The sequence below is a fragment of the Gopherus flavomarginatus genome, chromosome 15 (genome assembly GCF_025201925.1).
Source record: "Gopherus flavomarginatus isolate rGopFla2 chromosome 15, rGopFla2.mat.asm, whole genome shotgun sequence".
NCBI lineage: Eukaryota > Metazoa > Chordata > Testudines > Testudinidae > Gopherus > Gopherus flavomarginatus.
This window is the reverse complement of record NC_066631.1, coordinates 23,974,269-23,987,262: the sequence shown is the minus strand read 5'-3', so window position 1 is coordinate 23,987,262 and position 12,994 is coordinate 23,974,269. Positions and strand designations below refer to the sequence as shown.

The window sequence follows — 12,994 nt, the reverse complement described above, 5'->3', positions numbered from 1 at the left end:
GCTGTGAGTGTGGAGGAGCTGTCTCCTGCATCGCTGGGATATAGGATTCACCAGTCAAAACAGATTCAGCTTTGAGTGCAAGAAGGTGAACGCTAAGGAGTTAAGAAATCTAGTGAAATGGTTATATAAGAGGAAGCATTAAAATCAGATGTGTGGAGGAAGTCTGGTGAATCCGAAAAAGATACAGGACCAAATCCTGCTGCCCATCCTCCTTTGCATGACCTCTTCCCCCCACTAGTCTCAGTAATCAGACAAGGACCTGATTCTCTTCTCATTTCCATAGGTGTAAATCAGGAAGTCAGTGGAGTCACAGTGCTGTAGTGAGAGGAGGATTTGGCTCAATATAATTCATACAAAGTAAACTAAAATTCCTCTGAAAAAGGGGGACAAGAAAGAGGCATTTTGGCTTGGTGAGAAGCTGCTCAGAGATCTGGAGAATCACAAGGGAAACAAATCTGGCCAGATGCGTTTTCTGTTGGAATTATTTTGCCTTCAGAGGAGTTGTACTGGGCACGGGTTTGGCCTGTCACGCTCGTGAAGGCTTGCAAGGGAAAAGATAAGGGTATCATAAAAGCAGAATGAGTTAAAACGATCTTAAGGGAAGCAGCCTCCACTGGACCTTGAAGACCCTTTGATCCAAAATCATGAACTCTGTTAGTACTTAAAGGAGATTCATAAATAACTTCGGTGTGATGCTAACACTAACAGGCCACTAGGCATCCAGGGAGTGGGGGTTAAATCCATCAGAATTCACTGCTAAGTAACATTTCAAGCCTCAACAGTGCTGTTTCATCCCACCATAAAACTTAGAGGTCCCTTTTGGCATTACTTATTATTCATGAAGTCCAGTAGCAGTGCTTTCAGCTGAAGTATACTCCGAGCACGTCTGCAGTGCTCCCATGGAAACCCCTGGCTAGTTTTGCAGAACTTAAACAGTACAAATGAAGTCCTTGCTGTTACAATGGAGTTTATTTCCCATTCTTTGGCAATCCCTTTGTAGCACCGAAGGACAGCACAAATTCTTTTTTTTTTTTTTTTTTTTTTTTTTGCAATCACACAAAAAGGCACAAAAAAAAGAGGCTATATCAGCTGCTGGACTGACTATAGAGTCATTGTTCTCTGCATGTGCTGAAGAAAACAAAGATTTTTCAGTTTTGCTTATTTTGGCAGCAAATGGAACAGGGCAATGCTTTTTGTGATCTTATAATCCACTAGGTTTGCTAGATGTAAATCAACTCTTGTCATTGTTTTCATTCCGCAATCCACTCGCTGTGACAAGGCAATAAAAGACATATCTCCCCCTCTCCCCTATGTGGTGCTCTTTGACCACTTGAGCATGCTCCTTGTGGTCGGTCTCCCTTGTACGTGTAAGCAGCTTACTCCGAGAGCTTGGCAAACATAAGGATCTATTTATACCACATCGCTATGGTTCTCACTGTTTAAACTGAAGTATTCAATTAAATCAATGTATGCTTAGTCACATCTGTTTCATTTATGTCCAACTGGTGCCACTGAGGCAGAAAATGCTCTTATTCTTGCCACATTGTTCAAGCTGAAAATTAACTGGCTTTGCGCATAATGAAACTCATACTTGTGTCACAGAATCGGTTCACTTCTATTGTTTTAAGGCAGAGCGACTTACAGATCCCGTGTATCAGTCTATTATGGATGCAAGGGGGAATGTTTCCTATTTTATTTCACCTGTTTACCTCGCCGGGTTTATTTTCATGGTGCTTTTAACTAAAATCATCTCTGTTGTTCCCCAACAGAATTAAGGCAGCACCAGGTGTGAAGATAATGGCCATCCGAGTCAGTGATGCAGACCAATGGGGAATTCAAGAGGAGGTAGACAATGGAGGGATGCAGACCACTGCCTCTGTTGTTTGTGTGCGTAATGATCCAAATATAGAGAGCAGGTAAGACATCCAAGCTATTTGATGTGTCACCATAGATGTGATGTCTAGCAAGAAAAATAATAATACCTTTTATAGACGATGCTGCTTTTGAAAGCACGGCTGTCCTTTCACCACCCTCCTAAGTTCAGAGGCTTGCGAAAGCTAGAACATGATATCATGTTATCCTTCAAGAGCTTTAGGTTTGTTTTTTTTCAGTGTTTCATAAGTGAATAACCTAATTATACTTGATACAGCAGAAATTACCTCTCTCCTATTGTCTGTCACCTTGGGGGATGGTAGGAATAAATGCCTGCTGCAAGAAAGTCAACAACAAGAAGTGGATTAAAATGGGAGAAATACTACAAATAATTTAATGGCATATAGGACAGTGCTCTCACTTTTATTTGAAAAGCTATAAAAGTAATCGCTACCAAGTATCATTCATTACCACCGCTGCATACCTATGGCTGTCTCAGACTTCTCATGATTGCCATAAATATTTATGATGATGATGCTGTAACAAACTATATCCAAAGATATCAAAAGTAATGGAAATTTAAATTGTTAGTCAAAATTATGTATTTTATAATACAAGCAATTGCTCTTGCAACTACACTATATTTAGAGTACACAAAGCGTATGTTTAGCTCCAAATTGTATTGTAGCTAGTCACAAAACTGTGTTAGACTTTGAATTTGAGAATTCTCCTTCTGCATCTGTCCTTCTCTGAAGATCCTTTTAAGGAAGATAAGCAGCTGATAGTGTCTGTTCAGACCCAGTGAAATTATTATTGAATGTTTGGATTTCAGATTCAATTTCTTGCCAGTTTCACATTCCATTTCTCATGCTATATTTGAGGAACAAATGCTGCAGGGACATATTTAAACAAAAACTTGTCAATGAGTTTTCTAGTGCAAAATTTCAATTGAATATTTCTATCCATACTGGGTTTCTTTAACTTCTCTCCTATTTTTAGCCTTCTCCACTCACTTCACCCCCCGCCCCTTCAAGTGGCAAACCCAAATTTTGGAATCTGATTTATCCGGGTCCCATCTTGGAGGTTAAAGGGAAATTCTAGCTTTTCTTTGTAATTTGCTGCTGCTCATTTTCATCATAACAATTATCATTGCTATTCTTAGAGCTCACGTATTTCTAACACCGGTGATGGGCACTGTTACAGTCATTTGTTTCTGATTCAGTTCTTTTTCAGTAAGACTCCTTATGTTTTCTGTGGCTAAAGCCACATGCTCGCTTTCGTTTAAAGCTTTGTGAGGGCTGTCTGCCAGTGCAGGATGTTTGACTGGGAGGAAAACCACTACTGTTATACTGGAGTTACAGTTGCCACATGCAGACTTGGGCTATGAAAACTCCAATGATTAAATCCAATCAAGGTTTCTCTGAATGAACCCAAATTGCCACTCAAGAGTCTTGCTCAGTATTGACCTCAGATAAATGTTAGTTTAGATTTTCCATTACAATAGCTGTGACCTATGTTCCATGTAGAGCAATAAAAACTCATCATATTAAAAGGGAAATGCTGAGGTTGAAGGAAATCTTAATATACCGCAATTCTTTGCTGAAGAAGAATCTATTTAATTGAACTGAAGTTACTAATTTTTGTTTTAATAAAGCAAAAACTAGGGAGAACACTGGAAGTTTTTTGCCTTGTACATGTTTCACTAATCCATGAAATTATACCTGTCACAGTAACTTAGGTTTTATTAACACTTTGTGTTGAACTGTTAAATTATACAAAAGCAACAAATCTCAAGTTAATTAATACTGTGACCCTTTCCTTTGTGAGATTAGTTTTAATATTTCTGGATTAATTAAAATATGCAAATAGAAACTGCTGGAAGATCGGTTCCAGATTTGCAAATGTTGTAGTGCTTAGAGTAAATATTTAACTTTGATCTTTGTTTTATTTTATTTTTTTGGCTTTGACACTCTTTCTTTTGAACAATGTGTAAAGTTCATGTAAAGATTCTGCTACTTTGTTTGTTGGTTCATTAAATCAGTAGGAGCCCAAATCCTGCTCCAATTTCAGTCAGTATGGCCATCGGGACTGATTCTGCATCCCTTGCTTCTGTTAGTAACTTCAAGTAGCTTCATTGAACTCAACTGGAGTTTGCCTGATTAAGATGTCACAAGATCGTGCTCCTTAATTGTATAGCAGAAGAACAGACTGTAAATGTTGATAAATAAATTTTCCCTTGAGGGACTCAGCCAGCTCCCACAGAAGCCAGTGAGCTCAATTTTATGCCACTGACTTCCCTGGAGGGAAACTCGTATAAAGCTGGAGTAACCCAGTGAATTGAGCCTACTGCTTTTAGTGGAAGCATGTCATCCTGGAGGAGGAACTTGTTCTGTTTGCTAATATTTGCAATATATACTTCTGCTTTACAATTAAAGGGAATGATCCGGCAATCCTCACTCCAGAGGACTTCAATGGAACTGTTTGGATGAGTAAGAGCTACTCATAGAAGAGAGAGTTGCAAGAGCAGGCATTCTGTTGAAATGTCCCTGACTACTTTTGGATGTCCTTACCTTACTGAGGCCAGTTTTCCACTACATAGGCATCAGCTGCTATTGCTTTCCCCCATGCTTGGCTCTGATAAGAGTCATGAAGGACCTTGGAGTCAGACTTTGACTACAAGAAGAACAGTGGCTTTAGACTACAACATATTCATAATCCAGTTTCTATTCCTTTTAGCTGGCATTATCTTTCAGAGCCCTTTCAAATTTGCTTACTTTTCTAATCTTTCTCCTCCCCCTCTCTGCGGTATTATCCTTTATCATGAGTTTTTCTTCTCCACTTTTCACACTTGTGCATGCAAATTGAGTGTTTGTTAAAATATTTTAAATTAAGACCTTTCCTCCTTTCATGCCAAGTGCATCATGCCTTTTTCTCTACAACACTTAAAAAAAATCCTTATCACAATGCCTCAGGCGGTTTACATTATATTCTATTAAAAATCCATTTTGTCTCGAGTTGTCACCATTCATAGATTAAAGTTTCCGGAGTGTGTTTTGTTAGGAATACATTCATAAATTCACCTCTTTGGAAGTCCAACACATCCCATAAGCTTGTATTTCAAATCTCTTTTGATAACATGCTTTACCACAGAGCATAAAAGGGAGCAATTATTGTATTTATTCGTATATATTCACAGACACACTGTGTATGTACACACCTGTTCTATATAGGTTCTTATACCACCCTCACCACCGTAGTGTCTGAGCATCTTCCAATGGAACATTAAGAAACATGACTAGCATCTGTCATTTGTTCTCTCTCTCAACCTCTCCGCAGGGGCAGAACTCTGTGGTAGTATTTTGTTTTGGTAGTATTGTGGAGTTTTTTTAAATACCCATGCCACTCTGTTAATATTAGTGAAGGCAGGGTCTCAGAAGTGTGCTGGGCACTTGGAGCAGAAGGTGATGAAGTCTGTGATGATCCTTAGTTCCTGTGGAGTCTGGCCCCGGCCCCTGAGAAAACTGTTTCCTGCACAGATAAGCTTTGCCCTTATTATGAATACAGGTGTGCACACCTACGCTGTTCAGGAGTTATTTAATAAGCATACCTTGTCACTTCCAAGTGGGAACTGTTTATATTTCAACCAGCTCCTGAGAGGTCAAAGCAAAGGAAACCAGAAATGGAGAAACTAGGAAGGAAGACGTGAAAAGATTGTGTATTGGACAGATCTTTAAACACAGCAGCTACTTAACAAAACACTCGTTGCTGAATGTAGTAAAAACGGATAGAACGTTGTTCTAATTTTTTTTAATCTATTAGGCAAATAAAAAGCCTGCCGTCATTCATGAGGATGCAGTTTCTACTCCAAACACAAATGCCACTAGATTATACATATGTGCGGAGCCAGTGTCTCCCTTTTCATGGGAAAAAATTATTATTGTGTGTGGGCCTGATCCTGTGAAGGGCTGAGTGCTGCTTGTGAGGTTTTGTGCACTCTTATCTCCTGTTGATCTCATTGGGAATTGAGAGTCCTCAGCATCCTATTTACAGTCCTTTCCTTTTTTGCAGGATTGAGTCCTTTGTCATCTAGGAGCGTGCAGTTTAATACATAAAGCGGTAGCAAGAAATTCCTTTTGAAAATAGGTCGAATGCCAGTAATTGGGAGACTGTCAGTCACACTAGTGCTTAATGATGTCGTGAGAGCTGATCCTGTGCCCACTAAAGTCAATGGACTTTTTCCTTTGAATTCAATGGGAGCAGGATTGGGTCTTGCAACTCCATGGCTCCTCTCTTCGCAGAATCTGAAAGCACCACTGGAATGCGGCTACCTCTGGTTGGCATGTATCTGTTGCATAGCAGCCTATGGTGCAGTAGGGTTGGGGAGCAAAAGGTGAAAGACATCTGGGCAAAGACCTACTTTGGGGAAAGTGCTGTGGGAACATGGGGCCTAATTCTGCAAGGTCCTGAGCACCATCCCTCCCATTGAAGTCAATGGGAAATGAGCACTCAGCATCTTGCAGGACTGGGTTATTTAAAGTCACTGTAGAACAGGACATGGATTTTAGACGGTCTCATCTGAAACACTTCCCAGAACAGGACATTTTTTCATGATGCTCAATTTCTCTCCCCTGGAAGGAGGCAGGATTCAGTTAATCCTGGGATTTGAATCTATGGGTTGGTGGTGGTTAAGTGTCCCAAATGAGATGCTTAGACCAGCAAGTGGGTGTATATTTAGTATGGGCCAACTTCTTTACTCAGAAAAAACTCTGCCATTGAATTCTCTGGGACAATTGCCTGAGGGAGGAGTGTGCAATCTGACTCTGTCTGTGATGAACTAGCACTTTAATCAGGATGGTTATATTTATGCTAACTAGCAACATTAATTAAACTGATCCTTCCCTGCACTGCTGAGTATAGTAGTATTGACACCAAACAAATTATTTTCACTTAGGGGATTATTTCCTCTCCAAGTCTGTAATACTGCTTCTGTCTATTAGGTTATCTACTACTGTATAAATCAAACTTACACTGAGGTAAGTCAAACTACAGAAAAGCCGGTGGATGGTGGGGAGGAGGCAGGAAGAAATCTATAGCGATATCTTTTAATTTTCATCAAGAAATATTTATTCTGTCACTTGAAAGTTTTTTTCATCTGATAGAGGCCAGCCCAACTGCACAGAATTTGAAGAAACTGATCTTTAAACTTGGATAAAAGTTAGAATTAGTAGTTATCTTTCCATATTTTGCATGGGAGAAAAAATATATTCTACCCCTTTTGAAAACATTTTCCATTTAACTCGAGCTGACTAAATAGCCACACACAGCAAATCAGTTGTGATAATCTGTATCTTTAAACCAAAGAATACGTTAGAAGTGGCGTGAGTGAGTGTGCAAATAGATTCTTCTATTTTGAAGAGATTTTTCTATACTTGGGAGTATCACTAGAACTAGTAACATCACTCAAAAGGAAGGAATGTTTTAAGTGTGACTTCCTGTCTGTGTGTATTGTATATACATATGCACATTCATACAACTGTGCATATTTATTGCATATGTATTAAATGTATGTACATATTATTTGAGCTGACACAAAATACTGAACAAAAGCACTGTTTCTTCTTTTCTTTTTCCTGGCAGTTTCTGCCTCAAAAATCAGAGCCTGGGTTCTCTTTTGCTACACTCATCTTTGTGAACAGGGCTGTGATGATCTGTATTCACTTTATTCTGGGAAACATTATTTTGCCCTCTAGATATTGCCAATCCCACTCAATATCAGAAGGTAATAAACAAATGCTCACCCTGTAGGTGAAATGGTAGGGAAGGGTTCTGCTTTGAGGCCAGTGCCAATACTGTTCTGTGTATTAGCCAGTATGTGGCACACTCTCGGTGACAGGATTGTGTCTGAAAAAAGTGACAAAGAATCCGGTGGTACTTTATAGACTAATGGACGTATTGGAACATAAGCTTCTGTGGGTGAATACCCACTTCATCACATGAATGTAGTGGACATTTCTAGAGGTAGGTATAAATATGCAGGCAAGAATCAGTCTAGAGATAAAGAGGTTAGTTCAATCAGGGAGGATGAGACCCTCTTCTAGCAGTTGAGGTGTGAACACCAAAGGAGGAGAAACTGCTTTGTAGTTGGCTAGCCATTCACAGTCTTGGTTTAATCCTGAGCTGATGGTATCAAATTTACTTTAGCCCTGTGACAGTGTTCCTGAACGTCATTGAACCAAACATGTCTTTCTGCTGTAGCACTATTAGCCGCCCAGCCAACTGGGCTTGATTCTGCCCTCACACTGGAGTAAGTCCATTAGAAACCTGGCCTATTTGAGAACAGATCCAGGCCTTGGTTTTTCACATACCTTGTTCATCAAGTAAAAATGGAACCTCACCCGGTCATCTGACCTATCATTGAATATCAATGACAAATCAGGAGTTTGGGTCATAGGAACTTGTTAAAGTTGTGTGTGTGTGTGTTTGTGTGTGTGACAGCTAGATATTGAAGCTAACAGGCAGTTAATATAAATGGGAGAAATCACACGTTTGTGGTGCTGCTGTTGTTTCACTTAATCTTTTTGCGGACTCCAGTATTTGGAGCTGTGTTGATACTCAAGAAATAGCAGGCAAGGTAGGTACTGTGTTACTACTTATTAGACCTACAAATCATTCGAAATACACAAGCTTTCAGGCCCCGAAGGTCCCTTGCTGCAGGGTTGGCAGTTCAGAGATCAGATGGCCTGGTACTCAGGCGTTGAGCCCCAACAATTTCCTTTGCGGTCACCTTAGGAAAGTCAGTGAATGTGAATGGAAAACTAAACATGTATTTAACTTTACACACAAAATTAAGTGCTGTCTTGAGTAGGGATGGGCTTAAGCAGATGCTCACGTGCTTTCCTGAATCAGGGCCTAAGATTGCACACTATATGGAACCTGGCCTTTCTCTTACCATATGTTTGTACAGCACAACACTGATCTTGAATGCGGGTTGGTTGCTATTGTGTCATACACATGGCGCACACAGGTGTGTGCTGTTGACTGAACCCATGTAAGTCTCTGGGACATGCACCACAGCACTGTAAGGACGCGGTTTATTGCAAAAGAAGCTTGCTAGGCCTCAGGCACATAAGAACGACACCTGGCTGACGGAAGCTCAGTTTCACCTGTTGCTTCTACACAAAGCAGCAGTAACTCCTAGAAAGAGACAAAACTTGTTGTGTCTTATTTCAAGCCCATGCACATGCTGTGGGCTGGAGTCTGGCTTAGAAGCCATTAGGTTGAAATATTACTAAGGGGAGGGTGTCAAAAAGTGAGCAGATGGGACAAAGAGGAAAAACATAGATCGAACTAGAGTGAAAAATAGAGCAGAATGAAAACTAAATGGAGAGGGACTGTAAAGAAAGGACTGGAGAGAACAACTCTAGTGGGAAATAGAGGGCTAACTTCTGTGGAGAGTGTAAGCTTAGCTTGCATCAATTTACAAGTGACTCCTGAATTTGGCCCAGCGTATGTAAAGCAACCATCTGTGCTCACCAGGCTTGTGCAGAGGCTTTTCTATCCCTGTCAGAGAAGCTCTGGCTTGTCTTCAGCTGGAAAAACATGTTTGTTTCACATAGAAAGATGACTCAATTTAAAAAGAGAGTCTCAAGCTACCGAAAAAAATGTTGTCAGATCAAACAGGTTTGCAAGCCTTGTGAATGCAGACACATAGCTTTGGCTGCGTGTGGGCTGAAATGGAGTGTTTGTGCAGTGGGTTTCTGTGTGCCTTGTGAATCAGATGGCACTGGGGTGGGGGGAAGGCTGAGTGTGGACTAAAGAATTTGCACAGGTCCTGTGGTCCCATCATCCAATTGGCAACGCGATATTGCCACTACCTCACTTCACAGGGGGAAGGGTAACTACCATTGCTCCGGCCCTGAGTTTTGATGGGAGAAGATTGTTTGGATTCTATTCTAGTCTATACAGGTTCTTATACTGAGCTTATCACCGTAACATCTGAGCGCTTTCCAGTGGTTTCTTAAGCAGTGGGTCTAAAATCTGTTTTATGTTTGTTCTCCCCAGGAGAATAGGATGGGCAGTAGAGTGTTTTGCAAATTTTGTGTGTGTGTGTGTGTGTGTGTGTGTGTGTGTGTGTGTGTATACGTATTGCTATATGTTTGTTAGAGAAGGCAAGGTTAGAGAAATGTCTCTCACACTTAGAGTGGAAGGTTATGAGCTTTGTACATAGGTCCCAGGCCCACAGTCTTCAGCTGGCCCCTAAGAAATCTGTCTCCTGATTCACTGGTGAAGTGGATTTTGCTCTTAATACACCAGACTTTAGGGCAGTAACCTCAATTATGAATAATGGAATTTATTCCAATAAATAACATTGTATAAGGAGTGCTCCACAAAAACACACATTTTCAGTCTTGAATGTTATTCACAAAGAAGACATGCATTTTAAGGACATTAACTAAACTTTGTTTTTTACATACATGGATTAATCTTGTTGCTTTCATGTATAAAAGAGCCCCAAACCTTTACAGAACAATGTTCCTGTAAAATAAAAACTTTAAAGGCCTCTTGCAGTTCCTTAGCGCATGTAGGAAAAAATAGACAAATAAATAGCAGTGTGAAGGATCACATGGTACTGGGATCAAATGATGCCTGGGACTATATAGTCTCTGGAATGGTTTTCATTCGAGGCCAGGAACAATGAAATTGTTTATCTATCTCCTGTTCGGAATCTAGTAGCCAGGTAATCACATGAATTCTCCACTAGCCCACCAGTGATTTTAGTCTGTCGTTTCCTCCTCTTATTTAGTTAGGCTGACTGCTGCTTCAGTAAAATATCTAGTAGCTATGCGTCACTGGGATTACTGACTGGTAGCTTTGACAATTACTTTTTGGCCCTGGTTCACCAGTCCAGGAACTTAGCAACGTGGTGACTCTTGTCACTCTGTTTGTGCTGTTTTGATTTGGTACCTTATTATGACTGAGGAAAGTGTTTTATGAACTAATAAGCATTCCTGGTTGGAAAGAGAGAGAGACCCCATGAACAGTGCAGCAGGGAACCAGCTCAAGGTAAATGTCCTGTTGTCTTGTTAAACTTTGGAAAAGTTTGCAGCTTTCCACTGGAAAAATAGAGGGTTTGCCCTTATTCAGCAAGCATTGTTTGCTGCTGAAACTATAGAGTAGGGAGATGCAAAGCAAACTGACATTGCAAACTTTTCATGTAGAGTGGTTAAAAACATGGGATCCATGTAGTGCATAGTCCTGCGAGAGAGGTTGGAGAGCCCTTAGTGAGTCCAAGTGAGACTGAGGGTATGTCTACACTACGGGATTATTCCAATTTTACATAAACTGGTTTTGTAAAACAGATTGTATAAAGTTGAGTGCACGCGGCCACACTAAGCACATTAATTCGGTGGTGTGCATCCATGGTCCCAGGCTAGCATCAATTTCTGGAGTGTTGCACTGTGGGTAGCTATCCCATAGTTCCTGCAGTCTCCCCCGCCCATTGGAATTCTGGGTTGAGGCCCCAATGCATGATGATGCAAAAACGGTGTCGCGGGTGATTCTGGGTAAATGTCGTCACTCATTCCTTCCTCCGTGAAAGCAACGGCAGACAATCATTTCGCGCCCTTTTCCCCTGGATTGCCCTGGGAGACGCCATAGCATGGCAACCATAGAGACTGTTCAGCTTTTTTTTTTTTTTTTTTTTACTGTCACCGTATGTCTACTGGATGTTGCTAACAGATGCGGTACTGCAGTGCTACACAGCAGCATTCATTTGCCTTTGCAAGACAGCAGAGACGGTTATCAGTTGTTCTGTACCGTCTGCCATGCCATTGTAAATTAGCGATGAGATGATGGTTATCAGTCATTCTGTACCATCTGCTGCTGTCATGGGTGCCCTTGGCTGAGGTCGGCCTGGGGCGCAAAGACAAAAATGGGAATGACTCCCCGAGTCAATCCCTCCTTTATAGTATCTAAAAATAGAGTCAGTCCTGCCTAGAATATGGTGCAAGTGTACTAGAGAACCAGAGAGCACAGCTGCTCTGTGTCAGATCCTGCAGAAATGATGAGCTACATGCCATTCACGGGGGGTGCCCCTGCAACAACCCCACCCGTTGCTTCCCTGCTTCCCCAACCCTCCTGGGCTACCATTGCAGTGTCCCCCCATTTGTGTGATGAAGTAATAAAGAATGCAGGAATAAGAAACACTGACTTGTTAGTGAGATAAAATGACGGGGAGAAAGCCTCCAGCTGCTATGATAGTCCAGGCAGGACAGAATCTTTTCTTTACACATGAAAGGGAGGGGGATGATGGAGCTCAGCCCCCAGTTGCTATGATGAAGACAGTTACCAGCCATTCTGTACCATCTACTGGGAATGACCAGGAGTCATTCCTATTTTTACCCAGGCGTCCCCGCCGACCTCACCTGAGGCCAGCCAGGAGCACTCACAGGATGATGACGAGGACGGCTACTAGTCCTACTGCACTGTACTGTCTGCCACCGGGGAGGGGAGGGGAGAGAATACTGCTGTTCACTGCCGCAGCATCGAGTCTACCAGCAGCATGCAGTAGACATATGGTGACATTGAAAAAAGCCAAGAAACAATTTTTTTTCCCTTTTCTTTCACAGGAGGGGAGGTGGGTAAATTAACGAGCTATACCCTGCACCACCCCGGACATTGTGTTTGACCCTACAGGCATTGGGAGCTCAGTCAAGAATGCAAATACTTTTCGGAGACCGCTGGGGACTGTGGGATAGCTGGAGTCGTCAGTACCCTCTCCCTCCCTCCATGAGCGTCCATTTGATTCTTTGACTTTCCGTTACGCTTGTCATGCAGCACTGTGCTGTGGACTCTGTATCATAGCCTGGAGATTTTTTTAAAATGCTTTGGCATTTTGTCTTCTGTAACGGAGCTCTGATAGAACAGATTTGTCTCCACATACAGCGGTCAGATCCAGTATCTCCCGCACTGTCCATGCTGGAGATCTTTTTGGATTTGGGACTGCATCGCCACCTGTGCTGATCAGAGCTCCACGCTGGGCAAACAGGAAATAAAATTCAAAAGTTCGCGGGGCTTTTCCTGTCTACCTGGCCACTGCATCCGAGTTTGGATTGCTGTCCAG

General features: G+C 41.6%; 1 protein-coding gene across 1 annotated transcript in view; it reads left to right on the top strand.

The window, feature by feature from the left end:
- TMEM132B (transmembrane protein 132B) overlaps positions 1–12,994 on the top strand; it is an 840,134-nt gene that overhangs the window by 164,219 nt on the left and 662,921 nt on the right. The window contains exon 3 of the mRNA XM_050923489.1: positions 1,770–1,916. Within this exon, the coding sequence (XP_050779446.1) occupies positions 1,770–1,916 (147 nt within the window). The remainder of the gene's footprint in view (positions 1–1,769; positions 1,917–12,994) is intronic.